Consider the following 23723-nt stretch of genomic DNA (forward strand, 5'->3'; position numbering starts at 1 on the left):
TAAAATCTTACAAAGGCACTATAAAACACTGAGTAACACAGAAATAGCAAAAAGCATGGTGCAAAATCACAGACTGATCTTCCAAAGAAGTATCACAGACCTAACATTTCATTGTAAAGGTTAACAGTTTATCTTAGTGCTGACAAAGACTTTGTTGTTGTTGTTTGGTTTTCTGCTTGTTTGGGTTTGTTGGGGGTGGAGTTTTTTGTTTTGGGGGGTTGTGAGGAGAGAGGAAGGGGCTGTTTTTGGTGTTGCACAGGTTCACAGAATATTCTAAATTGGAAGGGACCCACAAGAATTGCTGATTAACTCTTCGGTAGAAGTATCATATAGTGATTGAACTCAAAACCCTGGTGTTATTAGCACCATGCTCTAGCCCATTAAGCTAACTGGTATTGTATGTGTTGTTTTAAGGACCCCAGCCCATATCACTTCTGCAGAGATTTCTTAGCTCTTACTCTTTAGCTTCTCAGAAATTCCTGTTCTGTGACTAAAAAAATCAAGAAGAGAAGCTACTTATTATTTTAAGGCCCCCTCAGGCCCCCCTGCCTGACTCACTTCATTTATTACTGATATGCTCACTCTTATTGGGAGAAATATCTTCACCAAAAGGACTGTCAAGCACTGAAACAAGCTGCCCAGGGAAGTAGTTGAGTCACCACTCCTGAGGTAGTTAAAAGATGCACAGACATGGCACTTAGGGACACAGTTTAGTGATGAACTTGGCAATGTCAGGTTTAGAGTTGAACTGGATGACTAAGGGTCTATTCCAACCAAAACAATTCTGTAGTCTCCAGCTGGCCACAGCAACAACCAAATATCTTCACAATCTTCCCCATGGTGCTTCTGAGGGTGTGCAAAATGACTAAACCAATCTTACAGCTTTCTTCTGACAAGAGATGCACAACCCCTTCCCTTACTTTCCTTCCCTCTCCTGTCCCACTCTTATTCTTTACATTACTTCAGTACCCATCTTCAAATTCACAATAAAATTATCCTGCCAAGTATCTCAACAGAATCCTTTTGTTGTTCTGACTATGCCAGTTCTCTACTGAGTTACTGACTCAAACTGAGTACTCAATTCTTACAAAACACACTCAGAAGTACCTGCGCCACTGAGCCATTCACAGGTAGAATGGTGGAAGCAAAACATACCGGTTCCACGTAACACCCGGTAGAAAAAAGAAACTTTTTTTTTTTTTTTAAACCTGGACTTTAACTGGCAAGTTTTCCTAATTATTATAACCAAAGTCACTTCGCTCAAATGTCATTAAGAAATTTGTTGATACAAATAAAAATTGCAAGTCAGCCCATTTGTGTCCTGCAGCAACAGCTTAGTTTACTCATGATTATTCTCATTTTCTGTCTGCTCTTTGTTGGACAGCAAAGCTTTGAAGTAGCAGTAGTTGTTCTGTTTACTTCTGTTACACTAAGCACAGTTTCTCACCCACAATTCTTTGCACTAACACCCTGTACTTAAAATTATAATCTTTAGCAAAGAGCAAGCTGCTGGGTTTTTTTTTAAATTCTAGCCTCAAGAACTCCATGATTCTCTATGCCTAAAAGTAATTCACAGATACTGTATATTAAAAATCTCCAATGTTGAGTTGTTTTTAAACTCTCATGACCTTTTAAGGCTTGACTCATTTTTTCACCCCTTCAGGACTGTGACATTGTTTTTTCCCAGTGAGAACCATGATGCATTCTGACAGATCCCATTCTCCAGAGTGAAAGAACACGACAGAAGTCCTGCTACACAAAACAGCTAGTGCTCCATCTAATGCAGGGATGAAACAGGACTAGCAATAGCTATATTAGCACAAGTGACGACTCCTTTTGCCTGACAGATTTAGCAGCATTGTTTGACCACATTCAGTATGCTAGAAGCATGCCAATTTGCTGTTCTGTTATGCACATATGAATGGAAAAGAAACAAAAAAAAGAATGGTAGGCTTTAGCACACAAATTATTCAGTATCTCTAAAGTCGGGCATGAGTTAAACTGAGGAGTGTGTATTATATGCATCACTTGGTAGGTGCTAAAACAGCACAGTACTGTACACAGTAGCCAATGAATTTATATGCAGTAACTCTCAAGCCAGCAACTGCACTAGAAGCTAATGATTCTAGTGGGTGTAACATAAGGCCAAAAAGTGAAATAAAAGATTAAATACTTCTAAATACTTCCTTTAAAGAAGGGAGCTGAACTTAACTACAGTCAAGCATCTTACCATTTACTAAGAACATGAGAGGTATCTTCCTCTTACTGAAAGAATCACAGTAATGACTGGATAATTCTGGTGAACCTCCTATACACCTGTACATTTATTAGATTTTTTTAAGTGTAAATGCTATGCAGTTGCGTAATGTTAAGCTGTTCTTAATAGCTCATTAAAGTACATGCTGCCAAAAGGAAGGAAGTTGAGTGAAATACACCAACTAGAAACATTAATGCACTGTCCTCCACTTCCACTGAAACACCAATGACTTATCAGTTATTGAAAGCAGTGAAACATCAGAAATCACTTAGAGATGCCTATATAAGACTATATGACAAGTAATCAGCCTCCTAAAACACATTTTAATCAAGACCTTTAAAAATGAAATGAGACATCAATGTTAAGTCATATTCTACCATTATCAACTCATTGCAAAAAACCCCCAGACAATTGTGTAAGCTTCTTGATATTAAAGTATTCCTTAATAAGCATGTGAATACTTATATTCAATGTGTGATTTTCAAAAACACAGTAACACATGCTTAGGCTGATGGTATGTCTCAATTTATAGCGTAAAAACATAAAAACCAGTCTGTCTGAAGTATCATGTTAATGTACTAGTATCGAGTTAATGTAGCTATGCTGAAAAACGGACTGAATACTAAGCCAGATAGATATCTTCTATGATCATAGTTAAAATTCTGCTATTACACTTGAAGCCATTAGGTGGGAAATACTGTAAAAGTTTTGCCAAATAAGAACTGAAAATTTTAGATTAAAAAAATCCATACACATACCAAGTTTTAACAATTAACAGTAACCCCTTCAAAAGTACCTATGACTAAAAGAGTGATTTCAGCAGAACGTACCTAGAGATTTATTCAGTTTGATTACCCTAGCTTTCAGGGGGAGCCATATAAAGAGCACTTTATTTTGAACATAGGTAAATTCCAATAACTCATGTTCATGAAAGCAGAAAGCGAACAAAACCTAAGAACTCAGACTCTTTTCACCCTTGTTGTTTAAGAAAGCTATGAATATATGAAACTGGCTCACTAATATGGAAAAAAGTACACATCCTCTCTTCCAGTCAGCAGTCAGCAAAGAAAGTCACAAAACCATTCTTCCTATATCACGCAGGTAGATATTAACCATCACATATACAAAAATGCCTATGAACTAGGAATCAATGGAAAAGACAGCATATTCAAGGTAGGATCCAGGAATCACTAGAACTTCAGATAAACAGGAAATTATATGTAAGGATTACTTTAGTGCAGGTGTGATTCTGAAAACAAGTAAGTAAAATCTAAATGCCTACTGTGATTGTACAGATTTCTCTTTTGCAGATCTGCATGAATGTTGTAAATTAAAGGACAGGAAATAAACAGTGTGATGTTGCAGTTAGTTTGAAGAGCAGCTCCAAAATGGACCACTTTCCAAAATGTTGTCTTATAATATTATTTTTCTAACCAAGACACTGAGATTATATCTGCAGAAAAGCTATTCTTACATCCTTGGAATTATGTTAATCATCCCTAATATGCGATCTTGTATAGCAACTTTCTAAACAGCATTGCTTTAGTGCTGAAACTTCTAAAAAATGGGTTTCATAGATGAAATGTTAAGAGTCTTCCCAGGACAGAAAAAGAAAACTGAAGAACCATTCCAAAGGATAAGTACAAGGCTGACTTGAAAATTAATTACAAGTAATTTTTGACAAATAAATTGTTGTTTAAACCCCTTATAGCAATACAAATCTAGTGTCCAGCATAAGCTTCCCCGAAGACCAATTATGAAAATAGTATTAAACGATATTAGTTAAAACTATGTAAGGTACCAAGGTATATTAAAAAACCAGTTATTTAAAAAACCCTTGTCTATTCATAGAGGGAAAATGTTTAATTTAGTCCTCCATTTAAATTTACAGTTATATCCTCAACTCCCAGGAAGACATGATGTTGATAACAAAAACCACAGCAATATTTGATTTTTGATACGTACTGAGTCATTGTGAATTACAAACTTCCCCTGCCTCTCACCCCTCAAAAAAATCCCACCACAGTGTCATCTCTCTGCACTACAAAATATGCAAGCATAACTACTGCATATTATCACGACTAAAACCAAACCGGAATAATAATCTCTTAAAATTTCTATCATGACCACTTAACAATACAGAAATATAAATTATTCTGGGATCCAGTTAAATTCAGTAAGAACTTCCTCTAAACTTTCAAAAAAGTTCAGACGCTTAAACGAGAAAGAAAAAAAAGAGACAAAAAACAGAGGGTCAAAATGCTGGAGGATGGCGAACATTCCATAATTGTGTGACTATGCATTTGTTTGCCCTGTTCTTCTGCTCTCTTCTCTGCAACTATTGTCAACTACTGCCAAGGTTGGAGTGACCCAGTACAACTGTTCTTATGGTCAAGAGCCAGTAAAAGCCTTTCCCAGATTTACAAAAATGCTTATGTCAGTACACAAATCAAATTAATACTTCCCAGAACATCAACTACAAACCTCAATGGTAAACAGAAGTGTATTGTAATGGTTTATAAAATGATCATCCATTCTTCCAAACCATTTTCTTCTTTCTGCCACCACTTCTAGACGTAAAAATAACAGGATGGTTGTAATTTTCAGTTGTTTTAACAAAATGCTGTGCCTTTCTGACACCTTGTAACTAATACTTGGACAGTGGACCAGGGATATCTGCTTTCAAAATCACTCAAGAGAATTTTGATAACATATTTTTCCGAATAGTATCAAAGTGAAATATAATCCTATTCTAAGACTATTTTCTCAATTAGCATTCTGATTCTTCTCAGCATCATTTTAATATGTTCAAGAACCTGAGAGCATAAATGTTACATGGTTCTTACTAATAAACTCAAAGCTGTCAGGAATTAGCCACTGTCCTCAGAAATATCCTGTTACATAGGGTATCATGTAAGAAGTCCACCAACACTAGCAGACATAGGATCACTCAGTTTGCCAATCAAGACATGAAGGGCAATTTGCATGACATGGAAACACCAACGTAGCAACATCCTCAAATTCAAACATCAACACAGGGACACAACTCTAAGCTACAAGTAATGCACAAACAGCACTGACTGCAGCAGGAAACATTTAAACTGCGGTAAATGTCATGTGCTAATTTCCCCATCCTAAAATGCTATAACCAGAAGATTTCAAAACAGTGCTGATTGATATTTGTGAGCTTCATTCCCTCATAGCAAGGAATAGGACATGTCCTTTTGTCACAAAGGTAATACAGTCACTTTGCTGCAACCATTTAAGACTTCTACTCTTTCTCCTGAAAAAGGACAGGAAGTGTCAGTCATATTTATAAATTTCATGAGATCTAAATACAATTCTCTGAAGACAGAAGACACCTAATCTGTTGGTCAATCTCAACTTAGAAAAACCTATCCTGCTGAAGTTACAGGCTAAGCTAAAAACTGAGCTGCAAATGCCACATTTATAGAAACAGCAAGATTTTTTTCTATTTCGTTTTTTGTACTTCATGAAAAAAACCTAGAACTCTACCCATGACACACACATATGGTTTGCATAAAAGAGGAGATGAACATGTCCTAAATTCTCTAGATATGAGGTTGCTCAAACTGAATTCTGACTTCACTGATGCTCATGAGGTAACAAAGGAATAAGATTACTTACAGATTTAATAATTTGTTTTTAAACAAGTGATTTCTAGGCAACAGCTGTTCTTGATAGTCCTCCATTCTTATGAAGTAATTATTTTTAAATATATGTATTTATTTATAGTCTATGTGCACCTCAAACAATCTTCTATGCAGCTAAAAAAAGCCAAACAAAATCCCTGTGATGTTCACCATACACCTTTACATGAAGAGACTAATGAAATTATTCTTTGTTACTCTTAAAATCATTGTGTATTTTTCCATAAATCAAGGCCATATTGTTTTGCTTTAAATACCTTAACTGTATGCATAAATATCTCCTACCAATCATTCTATATTCTCAAATCAACAGAGGCAGTTCATTTCACAATGAACACTTATGCCAAAAGGGCACAGAGATGCACTTACTTCATTTCAGCCAAACAACTGCAAACTCACACAAGCCATTTCAAAGATGGCAAGGATTGGACAATATTTACCATTTTGCCACCCTTCTTCTCTTGGACTTAAATGGTTACTGAAAGTATCATTTATAAAAAGCATGATGGTTCCCTAACCATTTTTCCATTTGAAACAGAATAAAAATTTTTCATTTTGCATCTCAGACAATAAGCATATTTCTAGTAAACAAGCAAATAAATAAATAGACTTTATACTGCGTTTAGCAACCACCTAAGTGAATTTTCCCAAACCATTTCACCAAAACCATGATACCAAATAGCAGTTTAACTAAAATGAGCTTAGAGAAGTCTAGTGAAGAACAAAACCAGTAAATTAAGAAAAAAAAGAGCTCCCCTTTTAGGAAAACATTCATAAAGGCTTTCACTCAGGTTAATTTTTTAATGAGCAACATTGATTCAAAGGGTAGTGCTGTTTAAGCAAAATTTAGGTGAAGAGATTTCCTCATTGTATTTATTTACCCAAACTTATGCAGGCCACCACTGACAGCTAGAAAGCTTTCATGACTGTGGCAGTAAAATTCAGTCACATTAACTAAAAAATACAACTGTAAGTATTTTTTTTTCTCTTCTCTGAGATTGGGTTTTGTTTGGTTTAATTTTTCTTTCACTACTTTTTCTCAGTTACACATCTTTACTAGTGTTCCTCCTTTACATCGGATGCAAAGATTTGATGAATCTAACCATGTTCTGAAATTCTGCTTCCAAAATTTTCCATCATCACACCAGATAATAGAAAAATGAAAAAAAGTTATTTCTGCAACACATACAAATACACCAACATTACAGACTCTTAAACTAGAATAAATACATTTTATTGTGACAGTTACAAGTGCCCTAGTTAAAAATCTGACAAATACCAGCCAGCACTAGTGTAGCAGTGTTATGTCATCCATGCTTCTGTATCAGAACCACTCACAGGAGCACTGCTCGGTGTGCAAATTCACCTCTGCTCCTGTATAAACATCTGTCTATCCGCATGCAGGTAGAACACCTTCAAAGAAAAGCAAACTTCTTACTTTATCTGATCTTTTGTGTAGTTATCTAAGCCCCAAGACACATGCTCTTGTCTTGTTGCAAGAAGGTAGTTAGTATTACAAGTAGATGACTTGTGCCATTTACTGTTTTTAAAATGAAATCTCTGGACGAGTTTCTATTAGTATAGAAGTTAAGAAAAACTTACCTGATTTTTCAGTACATTTCCCCAAATCAGTAATAATTTCAACATCCAGCTCTTAAGCTGTCCTGTAAAATGCTCTTAAGCATTGCTCTTTTCTGCAGTGTCTGAATTTGTATGGATATTAAGAGTAGGAAAACTGCAATTTTAACCATGACTATTTCACTTCTTTCCACTTTAAAGAAAACTAACTGTACCTGATGTTAAACGTCTCTTCTATGTCATTAGGGTAAAACTCCTGAGACTGCTAGGTAACTGGTAAAGTACAGATGAAGGTCATCAGCTTGGGCAAGCAATGCATTTCTTTATGGACAGAAGACGGTTGACACAGCTTCCTTGTTTACTGTACTTATGATGAGAGGTGTGTTCCTTTACACAGCATCTATACGGGATAGGCTTTAACAGAAGAAAATGCTGAAACTAAGCATTGCCCTAATCTTTATGTGGGATGCTGGGAAACAGAAAAAAAAGCCTGAATAAGGTTTATGACAACAACTCAAATATATCAAGAAGGCAGCAGGAGATTTTGATACTTCAGCACTCGGGGAGGAAGGAAGCATGTTGAACAAAGTTGTGAAAACACAGCATTGCTTAAACATCTAAGACAGTGTTTGGATTGGCATATTGATACTGACCCAAATCACAGAATAATCTCTTGTAACAGAAAGTAAAAGATCTTTGAATAGTCATTTTCTTCTCTGACCACAGCAGCAAGAACAAAGAACCCACGCAAAAACACAAATTTAGAGGTGCTGTACACAAAAACTTTAAAGATAAATATGAGTGCAGATCTTCAAAGACATGGTAGTACCCAATTCCTAGAGAAATTTTAACAATAGATAAGCAAGCCATATGGTTTTAAAGTGGTCTTTTGCTAAAATTTCTCCTTCATCAAAAATATTGTTCCTGTTTTGAAGAAATGGAAAGTGGAAGTATTTTAAGCACACACATCTTAGTAGTTCTGAGAAGTCTTAAGATTACAAAAGCAGTGTTTAGGAAGCAAAGCCAAAGGTACAAAAGTGTTATTATTCTAACTGGGACAATGCACTATACAATTCCGAAACAACGGTGAACCAAAGCACAAGTGCAAGCACAAGTGCAGACAGGAAAGTTAAGTGTAATTCTGAAGTGCATGTATTCAGCACTTTAACTCTCTTACTTTTAAAACTATCAGAAGCTTACAGACTGCCAAAATAGCTAGCAGGCCACCATCCCTGATCACTTTCTCTTTGCTCCCCTTATATTAAAAAAACCTTCCACACACAAATATAATGCAGCACGACGTTTCTTCGTCAGCACAGTAAGCGGTCTCTCCAACAGTTTTTGCCCCATTGTTGCATACTTAGTGCCTCAGGAGACTGAATAAAAAATGTTACTAATTACCTTCTTATGACTGTTACAGTTTTTGTTACAGATTCGAAAACAAGGGAGCAAAAAACAGTCACTGCTCTGTGTGACCTGCTCAAGCACAACATCCTGCTATAGCCCGCCATGAAAATGATGGCACATGGGAAAGTGAGGGTGAAAAGTGTCCACATATTCTGATTATTTGGCTATTTTAAAAATGCTGTTTCTATGGCGTGGTGCAGCCCCACTTCTCCACATTTTCAAGCCAGGCTACATTTCCCACGAGTATACAGAGAACCACCTAAAGGTTTTTTTAACAGACTTGCCATTAGAGTGGAAGAACTGCCTCTGAGCCATCAAAAAGTATGCACCAGCTGCCACCTCTGCAGTGGTTTCCCTACTGCCATGCTGCAAGAAATCCAAAAGGGCTTTTTTCTCCCTTCCCCAACTATTCAAGTGTTCAGTATCAGATGTGTGCTCTGTTCCTCCCTGCTTCTTCCACACTGATGAAGAAAGCTGAAAACAGTACGGTCATCAAATCTCATGCTGATTTTGGAAACAGAATTCATCCAGCCTTCTTTAACTATCCCACAAATAACCCTTAAAAATGCCCGACATTTCTGTGGGCTGTAAACTGCAAATAGCATCCTGAGATGTTTGCCCTGCATGCAATGCATTATGATTTACCATGTGGGAACATGGAGTCAAATACTACATGGTTTAAAATTATGCAAGCACAGTAAGAAAAGTAACACCATTTAGACCTCATGAAGTTAAATGGAACTCCTTTATGTTTTATTACTACCTACATTGCAGAAGGAAATGAAGACAAAAAAGGAAAAAGAGTATTTTCTTGGGTAACACTAGTCAGTTTTGTGGTATCAGTCTCAGCGAGAAAAAAAAGCCAGTTTTCTCAGCTGCTCCTTTGTTCATGTATGTCCTGTGTTAGTCAGAAGAATCAACATCTACAAAATACAGAGAATTGGCTGTACAAGAGAAGTTGATAAACCAAAGCAGAATCTTGTAATGCATGTTTTTGAATAATAAATGAAAGTACTAACACTTGGGATAGGTACATTTCAGTTTCTTAAATAGTACACTATGAGCAAGTGAAGACTGCTGCCTTCAAAAAGGAGGAACTGAACACATACAGACACGAACAGCACTCTACCCAGCTCCAGTATGCAGTTGGAACCTCTGCACTGGTAAGCAAGCAAGCTCTGAAAAGTTACTAATAGCCACCCCTAAGCTACAGGATTCCAAAAAAACATGGATCCCTTGAAGGAAGATAAGCCTGACTACAGATAAGGAACATGAGATTTGCTCTCAACTAACCAAGTTCCAAACTACTTAGGCCTTCAAGACCCAAGGACAACAGCCAAAATTCCAACAAAGGAAGAGGTGCTGGTCACCCACCAGCATAAAGTGATTCAGTTACAGAGGTGAGCAAAGAATCACAGAATGGCTAGGGTTGAGAAGGCCCTTTCAAGGTCACCTAGTCCAACCTCCCTGCAAAAACTCAGGAGCAAACGAAGTGTGGATTACACACACCTTTAATAGTGCCCAGAGCTCCAGGAGGTATATATGCTTCTGTGATTCAGCTTTGAAAGCCCGTAAGAGTCAGAAACAAAGAAAAGGTGCACAATATTTGTATTATGGGTATATATGCAACCATGGACAAAGTTAGTGGAAAAATTCCTACCAAATGCAGTAGTCTGACTGCTACCTCCAACTGTCATTTCTGGCCTTAGGAAGTTACGAGCTTAATTTCAGTAGCCTAATTAAACCAATCTCTCTCATCCCACTGCTAAATCCTTCCAGATGACTGCAGTGGGAGTTGTACTATTGGTGACTCTGTCCTCCTTTTCCTTCGCTATTCTGAGCAGGTAATATAACATAAGGCCAAAACAGGAGTGTTCTAAACCCCAATTATTAATCGCAATTTTGTAATCAACAGAATACATGACGTATGATTTTAAGTAGACAAAAGCAATGAGTCTACTCTGTATCTGCACTATTTTTTATTACTATACCAACATTATACACAAAAATGTTTATCCTAAGGACAATTTTACCAGAGTTGATCAGCCTTTTAGCAAAGTGCTTTTCTTAAAAAAGATTTATCTAAATTCCCTTAGAAGATGGGCAGGGCACAGAAACAAAATAAATACAAAAATCTCAAAACAAACACACACACACACATAAAAAAAAAGCACACCAAACAAAAAAAAGCAAATTAAAAAAAACCCCAATCAAACAAAAAACATACCAAAAACCCCTCAAGAACCAACCCCCACCAAAAAAGTAAAAAATAACCAGAAAAAGCAAACCACATACTTACTTTACATCATCATCTTTAAGCAGGCGAATAAGTGTAAACAGAAAGCTCACACATACCTACACAAACACACAAAACGCAGCATCCACCATCATACAAAATGGCTTTCATGAACATAATGTATCATTTTTAAAAAACAAAGCACAAAGGAGCTCCAAAAAGTAAATCTAGTATAGCAACCATGGTAAAAATTTGTAAAAAGCTTGGTGTCTTCTGGAAAAACATAAGCAACCCTATAACTACAGGACCAGAGAAAAGAGCATACACATACAAAAAACCAAACACATACAGAGAAATGTAGATCACTTCGCAAGCAGCAAGGCACTCCTCAAGCCTTACTGCTCAAAAAGCCAGGAAGAAGCAGAACCCAGAGCAGCACAAACTGGAGTGCTCTCTCTACATCTATTATTTGTTTTGAAATTCTTAATAACAGCACTGGCCTCTTGCATGGAAAGTGTAGTCACTATACAGTCCACAGGTATGGACAAGTAAAGGTCTAACCTGTATGCTAAGTCATGCCACTACTAACAGGAGCTTATTCAAAGTAAGTCAGTGCCAACATAATTTCTTGTGTTTGTAACAAAGAGGCCTCTGTAACTAAAAGCATATGGCTGAGGCTCTGTTTATGGTGATTCTCTACTTTGCCCAAATCAGATATTTCACATTAATCAACACAAAGTTCAGTTGCATCAGAAACAAAAAAACATTAGAACATTCTTTTAAGCTAATGCAAATGTGAGTCCTGTAGAAAACTAAGTGATCTGCACAACACAGTGAAACAAAACATTGTGCTGTTAGTACCAAATTAGGGTGACAAAATATTTAAAATAATTGCTTACATAACCCTTGTAACAGCTGGAAAAACAAATACTCATTGTGTTCACCGTGGAAATCAAGTTATCATCTAGCTTAGTTAATATCTTGCTGAGACTTTTAAGCTCCTTACTTTTGTTTCCTCTTTAAAATGCACTTCATATCTACCATGGATATACAGCACTATATGGCTACTGATCAGTCAGCTGTAGTTTTTCTAACAGAAAAACCAAAACCGCTCCGGTTTTGGCATCCAAATTTAAAGCAGCTTATTTGATTTACCCAATGATTTTTAATTTGTTAATAGAGGATATATTGCCACAGTGCAAAATACCTTTTTTTATTTTAAAGTAATGAAAACGCATGTTAAAAATGTGATTTGCATTTTACTTAAGAACCTCTTTTTACAACACGATACATCTGTAATAGTTGTACTGCTACTACTACAGGTCTCTTGGAATCAGCAGGCAGCTGAAAACACCTCATGCCAAAAATCAATATGAGAATGATAGTCACCTATCGAATTCTGATTAGAAGACTTCAAATAGACCACATCTCAAAATTACCACTCCAGCATTTAGATTTTGTGTATTTTTCTGTCATCTCAAAACATTTCAGTATGCTACAGAACATAAAAAAATTAAACCCATTCATTAAAATTCTAATTCTGTATATTTCATGAACAGGTAATATTCCTTACAGTAATAACTTTGTCATGCATTTAAACTGTTAAGATCTTTGTTCCACATTTTGGTGATGTTTTAATTTTTAAAGATAGCATTTCTCTAAAGCAATCATGATTTCTCTGTTGGGAGATAGAATGATTAGAGTCTGTTTCTTTAAACTGAGGAAAACCGTGCAGCTTTCCTGGTTATTAAAACATACTTGTAAATAAGTATACACAGAGATAACTTGCAGGCCACGACAAAACTGCACAATACAATAATTCCAAACACAGCTTACTTTGTGAGAAAAGAGAATTAGAGAAAGTATGATGCAGTGTCAACAATTCCAAAATGAAAACACTACTTCTACTGCTGGTATTTTTACTTCCTTTCCATTTCACACGCCACTTTTATCTCATTGATTCTGTCATTTCCCTGCCTACTTCCCCGTAAAATGGATCTATTCAGCGTAATACCCGTCCTGGATCTCCTGAAGCAGAACACCAGCACCAACTTCATTCCCTTCCCAGACCAGAATCCTCTGTCCCATGAAATCCCACTGCTTCCAGAGCAATAACATTCCAGTTTGCTTTTTGAATTTTACGCGTCTCTTTGAGAGGCTCTTCAAAAGGAGAGGACCCGTCTTTGAGAGGACCCTTACCTCAGTACTCAGCAAGGCAAAATCACATTTTGTACCCTATACATGTGTGTAGGGGACGAGTACCTGTTTCTCTGAGACAAAACTTTGCATGTAGCAGGTATCAGCGTTGCTTCCTTCTTCTTAACCGCCCCCTCCCCCCCCACCAGACACACACAGACACATCTGAGAGTAGGAGAGGATGTTTCGAGCAATTTAACAAGCAAAGGGGAGATGAGTAGCTGCTGCTCTTGGAGCAAGAGGCTCAGGGCAAGCGGGGTGGCCAGCCGGCCTAGGGCAGGCAAGGATACACAAAAAGGGGACGGAGACAGGAACGGTCGCCGCTGCCGAGGTGCTTCTCGGAGGCGCCCGGCACGATCGGCCGGAGGGTCGGGCACTGGGAACGACCCTGTCTACGAGCCACAGGGGCTTCAAGGACAGCCCGAGCGGCGGCCAAGCAGCCTCAGCACGCACACCGGGGCAGAAGAGAGCCCCGCGGCCCCGAAGAGGCCCGGGCACGGCCCCGGCGCGGCCCCGCGGTACCCGAGGAGCGGGTCCCACCCGCGGGCGGCTCCGCGCAGCCCCCGGCGGCGGCCCCGGCCCCCGCGCCCGCCCCACGGCACCACCAGGCCGCTCCGCTCCGCCGCGCCCCCCGCCCGCCTCGGGCGCAGCGAGGCCCGGGCCGCTCCCCCGCCCCACCCCTACCTCGGCTGAGATCGAGGGACACGTTCTCCTCGCCGCTGTCGTTCCGACCTGCGGGGACGGGGGGAGAGAAGCGCGTTAGACGGGCGGGGAGGAAGAAGCCGGAGACAGGGAGGAGAAAGAGAGGAAAGGTGGGGGGAGGGGGCGCCGGCGGGCACCGCGGCCGGGCGGGAGCCGGCGGGGCGGCCCGCGGGACGCTCCTCACCTCGGATGCGGAGGTGCCTCAGCGAACGGGCGCGGAGCGTCGCCGCCATGTTTGCGGCCCCGCAGCCACAACACCGGAAACCTCGCCCGCTCTCGCGAGGGGAGGCGCGCGGAGCCGCCGAGGCGAAGGGCGCCCCCCCGGCACCTCCCCCCTGACGGCGGGCGCGGGGCGCGCGGGAGCGGCCTCACGGCAGAGGTCACGCTTCCGCCCGCCCCCTTTTATTGTTATTGGCCGCGGGGGTGGTGGTTGGTTTTGGTTTTGTTGTATTTTTGTTTGTTTCTTTGTTTCTTTCGGGATTTGCCCGCCCGGTTTCTCGTCCTTGTGATGAGGTGGTAATTCACGTGGGTGCGGCGTGACCGTGGGCTTTGTATGCCGGATGTTTTCTGCTTTTTTAAGCGTGAAGTAATTAAAAACAGGAAAAAAGAAATAGCTTTTCGTCGCTTGTTTGGTTTTTGCGCAGCGGGCCTCTCTGTAGGCTCAAATGCTAATCTACTTCTTACTGCTTTTACATTTGTGAAACTTACTTAATAAATGCATTTTTTTTTAAAGCAAAACAAAACAAAAACCCCACAAAACCCCAAACCAAACAAAACAACTCCCTCCCAATGTGGTAAATGGTAAAGAAGTCCCACTACAAGAAATCATCCACTGACATACTGGCTCCTCTTTAGGGAGAAGTTTGAATTTGCTGATAGCACTCCACATCAGGCCCTGGTGCTATGGACAGCCACAGACAAGGCAAATCCTTGCATTCTGACATCTCAAATTCTCCCTACCAAATCCAGCAAATAATTATGAATTGATGTCTGGAAGTAGCCAGCCATATAAAAATACCTCTGCAAGATTAGATAACTGTTTTCCTGATTTCTGGTCAAGGATTTTCCATTCTGAATTTTCCCTCTTTTCTTGAGGTCTTTCAATTCAGATTCAGTATCACTTACAAAAATTAGGTGGTTTTAAATATTCATGAACATTAAGTTTCATCTCAAATTTTTAACACTTATGGGTGCACTTCTAAAATATTAGGAAAGTAGAATAACTATTTGGTAAGGCGAAGTGGAAAACCTTTTTGGCCTATCAGTTAATGCTAGACATATAAGAATCTTGCTATATCAAGTATAATTAATTTAAAATATTATTTTCAAAAACTTCTGCATCATAATTTTGCTTGCTAAGTATGAAGCTAATGGTCTGGAGGAACCAAAGATTCTGAAAATTAAAAGCTCTAAACAATAAAACCTCATCTGTCCATGACACAAGAGCAGGTCAAACTTCCTTGAGCAGTTTTCAATATGCCTCAGGGCTGTAGTTTAGGATTTCATGTCCAGGGAACCCCTGACTTCCTGAAAGTGCCAAATTAATTGTTGCTGTTGGTAGTAATGCTGCATCCTATTTACTACAAATTCTGGTCTTGTCTAATTATTTTTACGTAACTTTGATTCACCCCTAAACATTGGCCCTGTCTGGATTGGATTTGAACTTATATTCTCTATGTAAAGTGCTTTGGACACTCATGCTAAATGCTTCTGCCATTCAGCACTTGCTTCTTCCCCAAGAGATACTAAGTCTAGGAGACGTGAGGTATTTCAAGAGAACCCAGACACTGTATTTCAACAAGAAAGAATAAGAAAGGAGTAATGTTTTAATCCCAGATTTTACAGCTTTTTTCCTGCAGACACTCTTTAATAATCAAAATATTACATTTATCTTGGGGGGCTTCAGTTTCTTCTGTCTTCTTCGCCCTAATTATATTTGGATTCTGCAGGCAAAATTGAGGTTGTCTCTGATAATGACACATAAAAGAATGTCATAATGGCAGTTATAAGTGCTAACCCACAAGACTGTGTTAAAAGAAGTTAGAGATATAATTAATATTTGCCACAACTGGAAAAAAATAAGAAGGAAAGAAACATTAGATTTTTAATTTTTCATTATGGTGAAATGGAAAAGAGTGAGCATGCATTAAACTGAACTATAATTTAGATCCCCTCAAAACCAACCAACGAACCAATACCCCATACATAAGGCTGCAAGGAGAGTCAGGGCCTTAAAATGTGTAGTCATCACTGGCATGAGAAGTTGTCACCCTAGGAGAGTGGAGAACATTTTTGGATCCGTTTTTGGAGCTTTTCCTATGTTTTAGTCTTCACACAAATGTGGGGGAAGAATAAAAAAAGTTTATTTAAAAATTCTTAAAGGTTCCTTACCTCTCAATTTTTAACACACTTTTATCAACTGCTATTGCTGTTGAGTGTGCAAAAGAGGAGCAATATGGAAGGGAAAAAATATCTCTTCCTGCCATTTGGAAGGGGAAAATTAATACCAAAGAGAAAATTAACTTCTGCACTTGGCTTGTGTGTCATAGATTACAGCGGATCCAGTGTATAGCAGCCTCTTCCTTTTTCCTTTTTTTTTTTTTTTTTTTTTTTTTTTTTTTTTTGTCTTCAGTCTCTAAAACATAATACTTCAAATCACTATAAATCCAATCAGAGAAAAGATATATTATTGGCCACATGGGGAATCAGAAAGCTTCAATTTAATTCTTCTTTTATAATTTTATGTGAAAGTATATAGTTTAGTTTTCTATCTAAAGATAGTAAATCTCCAAAAGGAGACACAGGGGCACACCGTGAAAGCAGGCTTTCCTGTAAGCTGCTGGTGTATTTCGTTTCCCCCCTGCAAAGCGTGACATATAAGACCATAATAATCTTCTAGTGTCCCCTGGAAGTTTGCAGAAGCAGGCTGGTCTTGAAAACAGGATAAAACATTTCTACATGTTCAAGGACTGGAGAGGGACTTCTAAAACTTGAGTCACATTTCTGTGCATGCATGCAAAGGACTCAAAAAGAAACTGCTTTGTTCCTTCCTTTTCCAATCACAAAGTTGTTGTTTTGCTCCCTCATGTGTGGGGCAGCCCTTTTACATACTGAACAGGGATATGCCATATGCTGTAGAAGATACTACTGTGTGAATTATAAGATCTTCAAGAATTAAAATCCAAAATAAAAACAAAACAAAAAAAACTTTTTAGTTGTTTGGAGTCGAATAAAGAAAGTTAGTGGCAGAGCCTTTACAGTCTTGAATCATTTAAACTCCATAGAAATTAATATGAATATGCAGTGTACACCAGCTGCAGCCTGTCCATCATATAAATGTAGGAGAAGAAAAAACATAAACTTGTATCAAGCCATGCAGACAAGATGCTAACTTACTGAATTCAACTGAGCTACTGTGTTTTGTAGCTCAAGAGCATTTTATCTTATGCTAATGTACTTGTAATACTCTTCCTTAATTTGCAATATCATAAAATTTGCTATAAATAAATGATAAATACCGAATGACATCAGACAAACAGGAAGAGGAGAAAATCTAGTGAATGGGATCAAAAGGTTAAAATAATCATCCTTCTTTACTATTTCTATATTGTTAGCAGGATTTTTTGTAATCACTATTTCTTTAGTCTTATTCTTGATATGAAGCCCATCAAACTGCATAGAACATGATAAAACATGAGCTCTGTTCTCTGCAGTTAAGAAATACTGACAATGGAGGTATAAAATAGAAAGGTATAAAGAAGCCATCGCTGAATGAAGTATCTCAGAAGTTTATCAGATACTGGTTTGTCCATATAATATTACAAAAATCATTTGACCTGATTTTTCTTTTGTAAATATATATTTATATGTATATCTGTATCTATATATCAGTCTGTAAAAATGTCCGTCTGAGCAGCAGCTCAGAATCATGTCAAGAAAGACACTGAGGTACTTGAATGAGTCCAAAGAAGTGCAGTGGAGCTAGGGAAGGGTCTGGAGTCCTGTGAGGAGCAGCTGAGGGAGCTGGGCATGTTGGCCTGGAGAAAAGGAGGCTTGGGAGAGACCTTATCACTCTCTACAGCTTCCTGACAGGGGTTGTATCTAGTGAGATGGGGGTCAGCCTCTTATCCCATGCAATAGGACAAGAAGAAATGGCCTCAAGTTTCAGCAGGGGAGACTTAGTATGGATAATAGGAAAGATTTCTTCACTGAAAAGCTGGTCAAGCGTTGGAACAAGCTGCCCAAAGGATTGGTGGAATCACCACTCCTGGAGGTATTTTAGAGCTGTCTAGACATGATGTTTAGGGACACGCTGTAGTGGTGGACTTGGCAGTGCTGGGTTAACAGTTGAACTCAATGATCTTAGATCTCTTTTCCAACTTAAACAATTCTGTGAGTCTAAGAATGGGTCCTGGTAGACTTTTGGTTAAGAGGTTCCACTGTTTCAGCCAAATCAAATTCACCTCATCAGCACATTTTTAGCGGCTGGACAAATGTATAGTATCAAATTAAATTATTGTCAGCTCTGAACAATCAGTGGTCATTCTGAAGCAGCACACAGATCCTAGAGCAGACCTGCACAAGGCCTGACCCTGGGCAGCCATGCACTGAAATTCTCCCACCTCCCTGTGCTTCACAGTTGGCACAAAGTGGTACAAGCCTGAATGTTACGTCTCCAGCCAGATACAGAGCAGTGTGTGGGAAGATGCAGCTGCAGCTTTGGGCTTGTGTGCCTGTTGTGCAACAGAAGGACCTGTTAGGGAAAGGGTTGTGCTTCAAGATTGAAAACACTTCTTCTTCAGAGGATGTGAGGAAGGAAGCAAGGGGGAAAAGGTGGCCCCATTAGCTGCAGCTCAATCTACAAAAATCAAAGTCCTTTAATGTGCCGTTCTTGAGATTTGGTTCTGTATCTCCATAGTACAGCAACAAGCAGAAATAGAAGGGTCCTTCCTCCAGAATGTAAATTCATCTGTCTCCTGGGAACAGTCTTTTTGCTTTGGGTGCTACCAGAGAATCTGAGAAGAACTCAATGCGGCCAGAACTGGGTTGAAAACCTAGCAGAATCTGGAATATTGGGAAGGACAGAGGTCTTGAAACAAAATTGCAGTATGAAAGCAGGGATAATGCATTTTACACACATCTGGCTCGTGGGGTCACCTGGGGAGAGAAGAGGTGACATGGATATCCTGCAAATATGTGATGGGAGTTCTTTGGACAGCCTTGCACTGGTCTTGAGCCAAAACTGTCTGATTTAGGCAATGTGACAGCAAAGGCCATCAAGGTCCAGTGCCCAGGGATGTTCCCTGGCAGAGTTTTAAATTACTAGTGTGGATGCAGCTATGGGCTGCATCTGGTTATAGGCAAGGTGTGGGTTGCCAAATTGCCCAGACTGGCATAGTGCAGAGAGTAAGTCAAGCAAGGAAGACCTTAGTGTGTAAGTACTGGAATTTAAGTGGATGCTAAATATTTTTCTGCTGAGCTTTTGATCCATATGTTCGATTTTTTGATTTGACCAATTTAGTCTCATGTTCACCAACCAACTTGGAGAAAAAATAAATAGGAAATTTGCAGTTGCTTCTACTGGGCTTGCTTTTTGGGGTGTGAATGCTCTTCTGGCTTATATACTATATTCCTCTGCTAACCTTTTCAAATACAATTAGCTAGGTATATTTCTACATATATTGTTATGGAAAATGAGTTATAAAAGCAGTATTTTAAGTATCACTAATGTAGTTGTCAAAAGTAACATGATTGGCTATAAATGACCCTATACCTAACGACCAATACCTAACAAATTTTTTAGCTCAGTACATTTCTTTTTTTATTTTTTCCTAAAATTGCTCTGATTTTGGAATCCATCATAATATAAGTTAATTCATAAAGATAGTATACTTAAAAAAAGAAAGAAAGAAAAGGTAATAATAAAAATCAGAATTGATTGCAGTTTTTTGTAGTGTTAATATTTCTTCAGTACCCCATAACAGAAGAAATTTTAAAAATTAACATAAATGGCATATCAGAAAATTAAGCAAGAGTAGCAGTAAGTATTGTACTAAAGCAATAAAAATCAGTGGCAAAATAATAGAATGTCAAGTCATGCAACAAGTCTTCCTGATTAACTGAGCAGGTTGCTAACTAGATTGTTAATTAGTACAACCTTACACTTAGGCACCTGTTCATGTGAGATTTTTTCCCAGCATTCCACACTGTATAATCCTATTGAAACTGTGAAAAGCAGCAGGTGTTTAGTTTGTGTATGTTTGTCATAATAATTACACCTGAGGAAAAGACTTTAACAAAACACAGATGCTGTTTCTGTCCAAATAAACTCTGGTAACAGTGCTGAAGCTCTATGTAGGGATAATTTATCATCTACTGATACAAAATCTATATGGCAGCAGAAACTATTTTTTGTGACTCACAGTCTTTTTTTAAAAACTGAAGAAGCCCATTAATATCTTCTTTGGGTGCTGACTGACAAACATTGGCTAACATTTTAACAGCAATGCTGTTATATTGGAGATTTGCAGCAGCCAGTGACTGCCATTAGAATATGCTTCAGTCTCTTACATGGTAGCAAGTAGCTAACTATGAATATAGATGCAGAAAAGAAACTTTTAAAAAGTTTAAACTGGCAATTGTATGGTTTAGTTATATATAACATCCCAACCTGAGTACTAAAGAAAACTCCCCCAAATACTGAGGGCAGAGGAAAGTATGTTTGACCTGTTTTAAATGTTGTGGGATAAACAACCTAGAACTCAAAATACAAGAATTATAAGTCTTCTCAGCCTGTTGAGTAATTAAACCTCTGCTGGTGTCACCCACAGAGTTAGGAATCTTGCACAAAAAAAAAAAAAAAAAAAAAAAAAAAAAAAAAAAAAAAAAAAAGGAATTTAAACAAAACAGATTCTCAAAATGAAATAAAAATGAAAGTGGCAGGTGCAGAAGTAGGGGAAGAGCTTAAAAGGATGAAAAGAGAAAGGAACAAGGAAGCAGAAAAGCAAAGAACAGAATGCAATGGTCAGATGATCAAGGAAAAGAGGAATAATTATGGGGAACAGGAAGTAATTGAGTAAAAAAATATGGAGGACATCTCAGGCAGTGAAAGGAGGTAATGATGATAAAATACAGGATTTCTTTGGATCAATACAGATGAAGAAACTGGGCTTACCTGTGTGAGCTGGAAGGTGTGTGACAACATTTTCCAAGGCAGGAGAACATGGAAGAAGCTGAGACACAGGAGAGGGGAAGAGAGCTTGGCAGTGTGTCCCTTCTGTCAGCAGCAAAAATGGATGAGAGCCCTGTATTTTGTGTCTGTGTTTTGTGTACATTTTCCTTCTGAAGCACACTCACACGTAAATGAAGGATCAGGCAGCTTTTCCTCTTAAGAACTTGAAAATCAGGAATCAGGCCAAAGGAAAAAAAAATTAAAAAGCAGGGGGAAAAGCCAGGGCTAATTTTCCCTTTCTTTGTCTCATGATCTACATGCCTGAGCAGTAGGATTTAGTGATATTACTGAAGTAATGCAAATAGTATAATATTTCTTAAAACCCTTGGTATCCATCTAATTCACATTTCATTCATGTTTGTATTGACATTTTGAACACTTACTTTCTGCCTAGTACTGAATATTTTAAATTCAAGCAATATTTACGTGTCTGTGTGTTAAGAGAAAAGATACCCAGTTTTGCAGATATTTTTGTAGCAAGCCTCACAATATAAAAAGCCTCCAGCAAGAAACATTGTACATTTTTATCATGTTAATCTTCTCTCTCACAGTGTTTTTGAAGACAGCAAATAGAAATGATTTACCAAATTCTGTGTATGTCCACGAGTCATCTATCTAGAATGAAACACAGAAAAGGAAAACTCTGAGACAATTGTATTTTGCTGCACCCAGAGGACTGGGAGGTACCACACTGCTGCTTAGCACAAGATTAGAACATGTGCTAGGTGGCGTTCTGCAGTACCATGGCACTGAAATGGTTCCCAAGTGGGAACCCAAGTGGGCTTCTTGAAATTTCTTAAGATGACCCTTCATCTGCACTATCATCTTATTTCTTAGCCAGGCTAAGCAGTCATGGTGGAGGGTTTGTAGGGTTGTGCTGCTATCCTGAGTGAATTGCTTCTGGGTAGGTAAGTTAGCTCTTTCAGAACTGGTTTAGATGTCTCAGCCATGGATATACTCAGACCATATACACATAATGGTATAATTCTGCTGAGAGCCATAGACATCACTCAAAACCATACCAACAAACTGCCTGCCAACATGGGAGCTGAAAGATAGCAAATTATATAAGGTGTAATAATGTGGGCCACTAAATTCTACTGTTAGTTCTTACTTTTCATTAGTTTCACAGTATAGCCTAACCTATTATTTACATTAAATTTTAATCACTATTCCCTATCTACTTACCTTTTTATTACTGTAAACATAGTTCAAATCTGATTTTCCGTTATGACAAGATAACCCACCTTGTTGATCAAGAGAAGCCAGTTGATATAATCCTTTTGGATTTCAGCAAAGCTTTTGATACTCTCACAGGATCCTTCTGGACAAAATATCCAGCCCGCAGCTGGATAAACATCCTGTGATGGGTGAGCAGATTCTTATGGGTCAGACACAAAGGGTTAAAGTGACTGGGGTGACATCAGGCTGGTGACCAGTAACTGGTGGGGTTCTCCAGGACTCTATCCTCAGCCCTGTGCTCTTCAACCTCTTCAGAAATTACTTGGACTCAGGACTGGATGAATACTGAGCAAGTTCACAGATGATACAAAACTGGGAGGAGCTGTTGGCTCCCTCTGCCCTCTAAGGCAGAGAAGATTCTGTGCCTGGGAAGAGGCAACTGTGGATGCTTGGATAAACTGGAGAATGAGATGCTGGAAAAAGCGGCACTGCATAAAGGGGTACAGATCGATGGCAAGCTGAACATGAGCCAGCAGTGCCCTGGCAGCCAGGAGGGCCAGCCCTGTCCTGGGGACATCAGGGACAGCACTGGCCAGCCGGGCAAGGGAGGGGATTGTCCTGCTCTGCTCTGTGCTGGGGCGGCCTCACCTCCAGGGCTGGGGGCAGGTTTGGGTGCCACAGTGTAAGAAAGGCATTGAACTATTAGAGAGTGTCCAAAGGAGGGCCATGAGGGTGGTGCAGGGTCTGGAGGGGAAGTCGTGTGAAGTCACTTGGTCTGTTCAGCCGGGACCAGAGGAGACTGAGGGGAGGCCTCACTGCAGTTACAGCATCCTCATGAATGGAAGCAAAGGGGCAGAACTGATCACTTCTGTGTGGTGATCAGTGACAGGACCTGAGGGAATCCCGTGAAGATGAGTCAGGGAAGATTTAAATGTTAGCAAAAGGTTCTTCACACGGAGGTTCGTTGAGCATTGGAACAAGCTTCCCAGAGAAGTGGGCACAGAACCAAGTCTGCCAGAATTCAAGAAGCATTTGAAGATTCTGACTCTGTAGTCCATTTACAGTACAAATTTTGCATGCTGATAATACTTTTTAAACACAAGATGTTGTCTCTCTTATCTTTCTATGTAATCATAAGCAGAGGCAAAGAAGAGGAAGATAAAATAGGGAGAGTCCTAGTGCAGGAAAGTACAAAAAAAAAAAAATTAGCTTCAGTGGTTTGGTTTTATATCTGGGATTAATGGATATGTGCCACAATTTGTT

At 39.0% G+C, this 23723-nt stretch overlaps 1 protein-coding gene across 2 annotated transcripts in view; it reads right to left on the minus strand.

Moving 5' to 3' along the window:
• Positions 1-14307, minus strand: part of RICTOR (RPTOR independent companion of MTOR complex 2) — a 75648-nt gene extending 61341 nt beyond the window's left edge. For both annotated transcript variants that reach the window (XM_066338684.1, XM_066338683.1), the window contains exons 1-2: positions 14232-14307; positions 14030-14077 (exon numbers count right to left, since the gene is read on the minus strand). In XM_066338684.1, the coding sequence (XP_066194781.1) occupies positions 14030-14077; positions 14232-14280 (97 nt within the window). In that variant the 5' untranslated portion in view covers positions 14281-14307. The remainder of the gene's footprint in view (positions 1-14029; positions 14078-14231) is intronic.
• Positions 14308-23723: the final 9416 nt, after the last annotated feature.

This window comes from Sylvia atricapilla, chromosome Z, assembly GCF_009819655.1.
Source record: "Sylvia atricapilla isolate bSylAtr1 chromosome Z, bSylAtr1.pri, whole genome shotgun sequence".
In the NCBI taxonomy this organism is placed as follows: Eukaryota; Metazoa; Chordata; class Aves; order Passeriformes; family Sylviidae; genus Sylvia; species Sylvia atricapilla.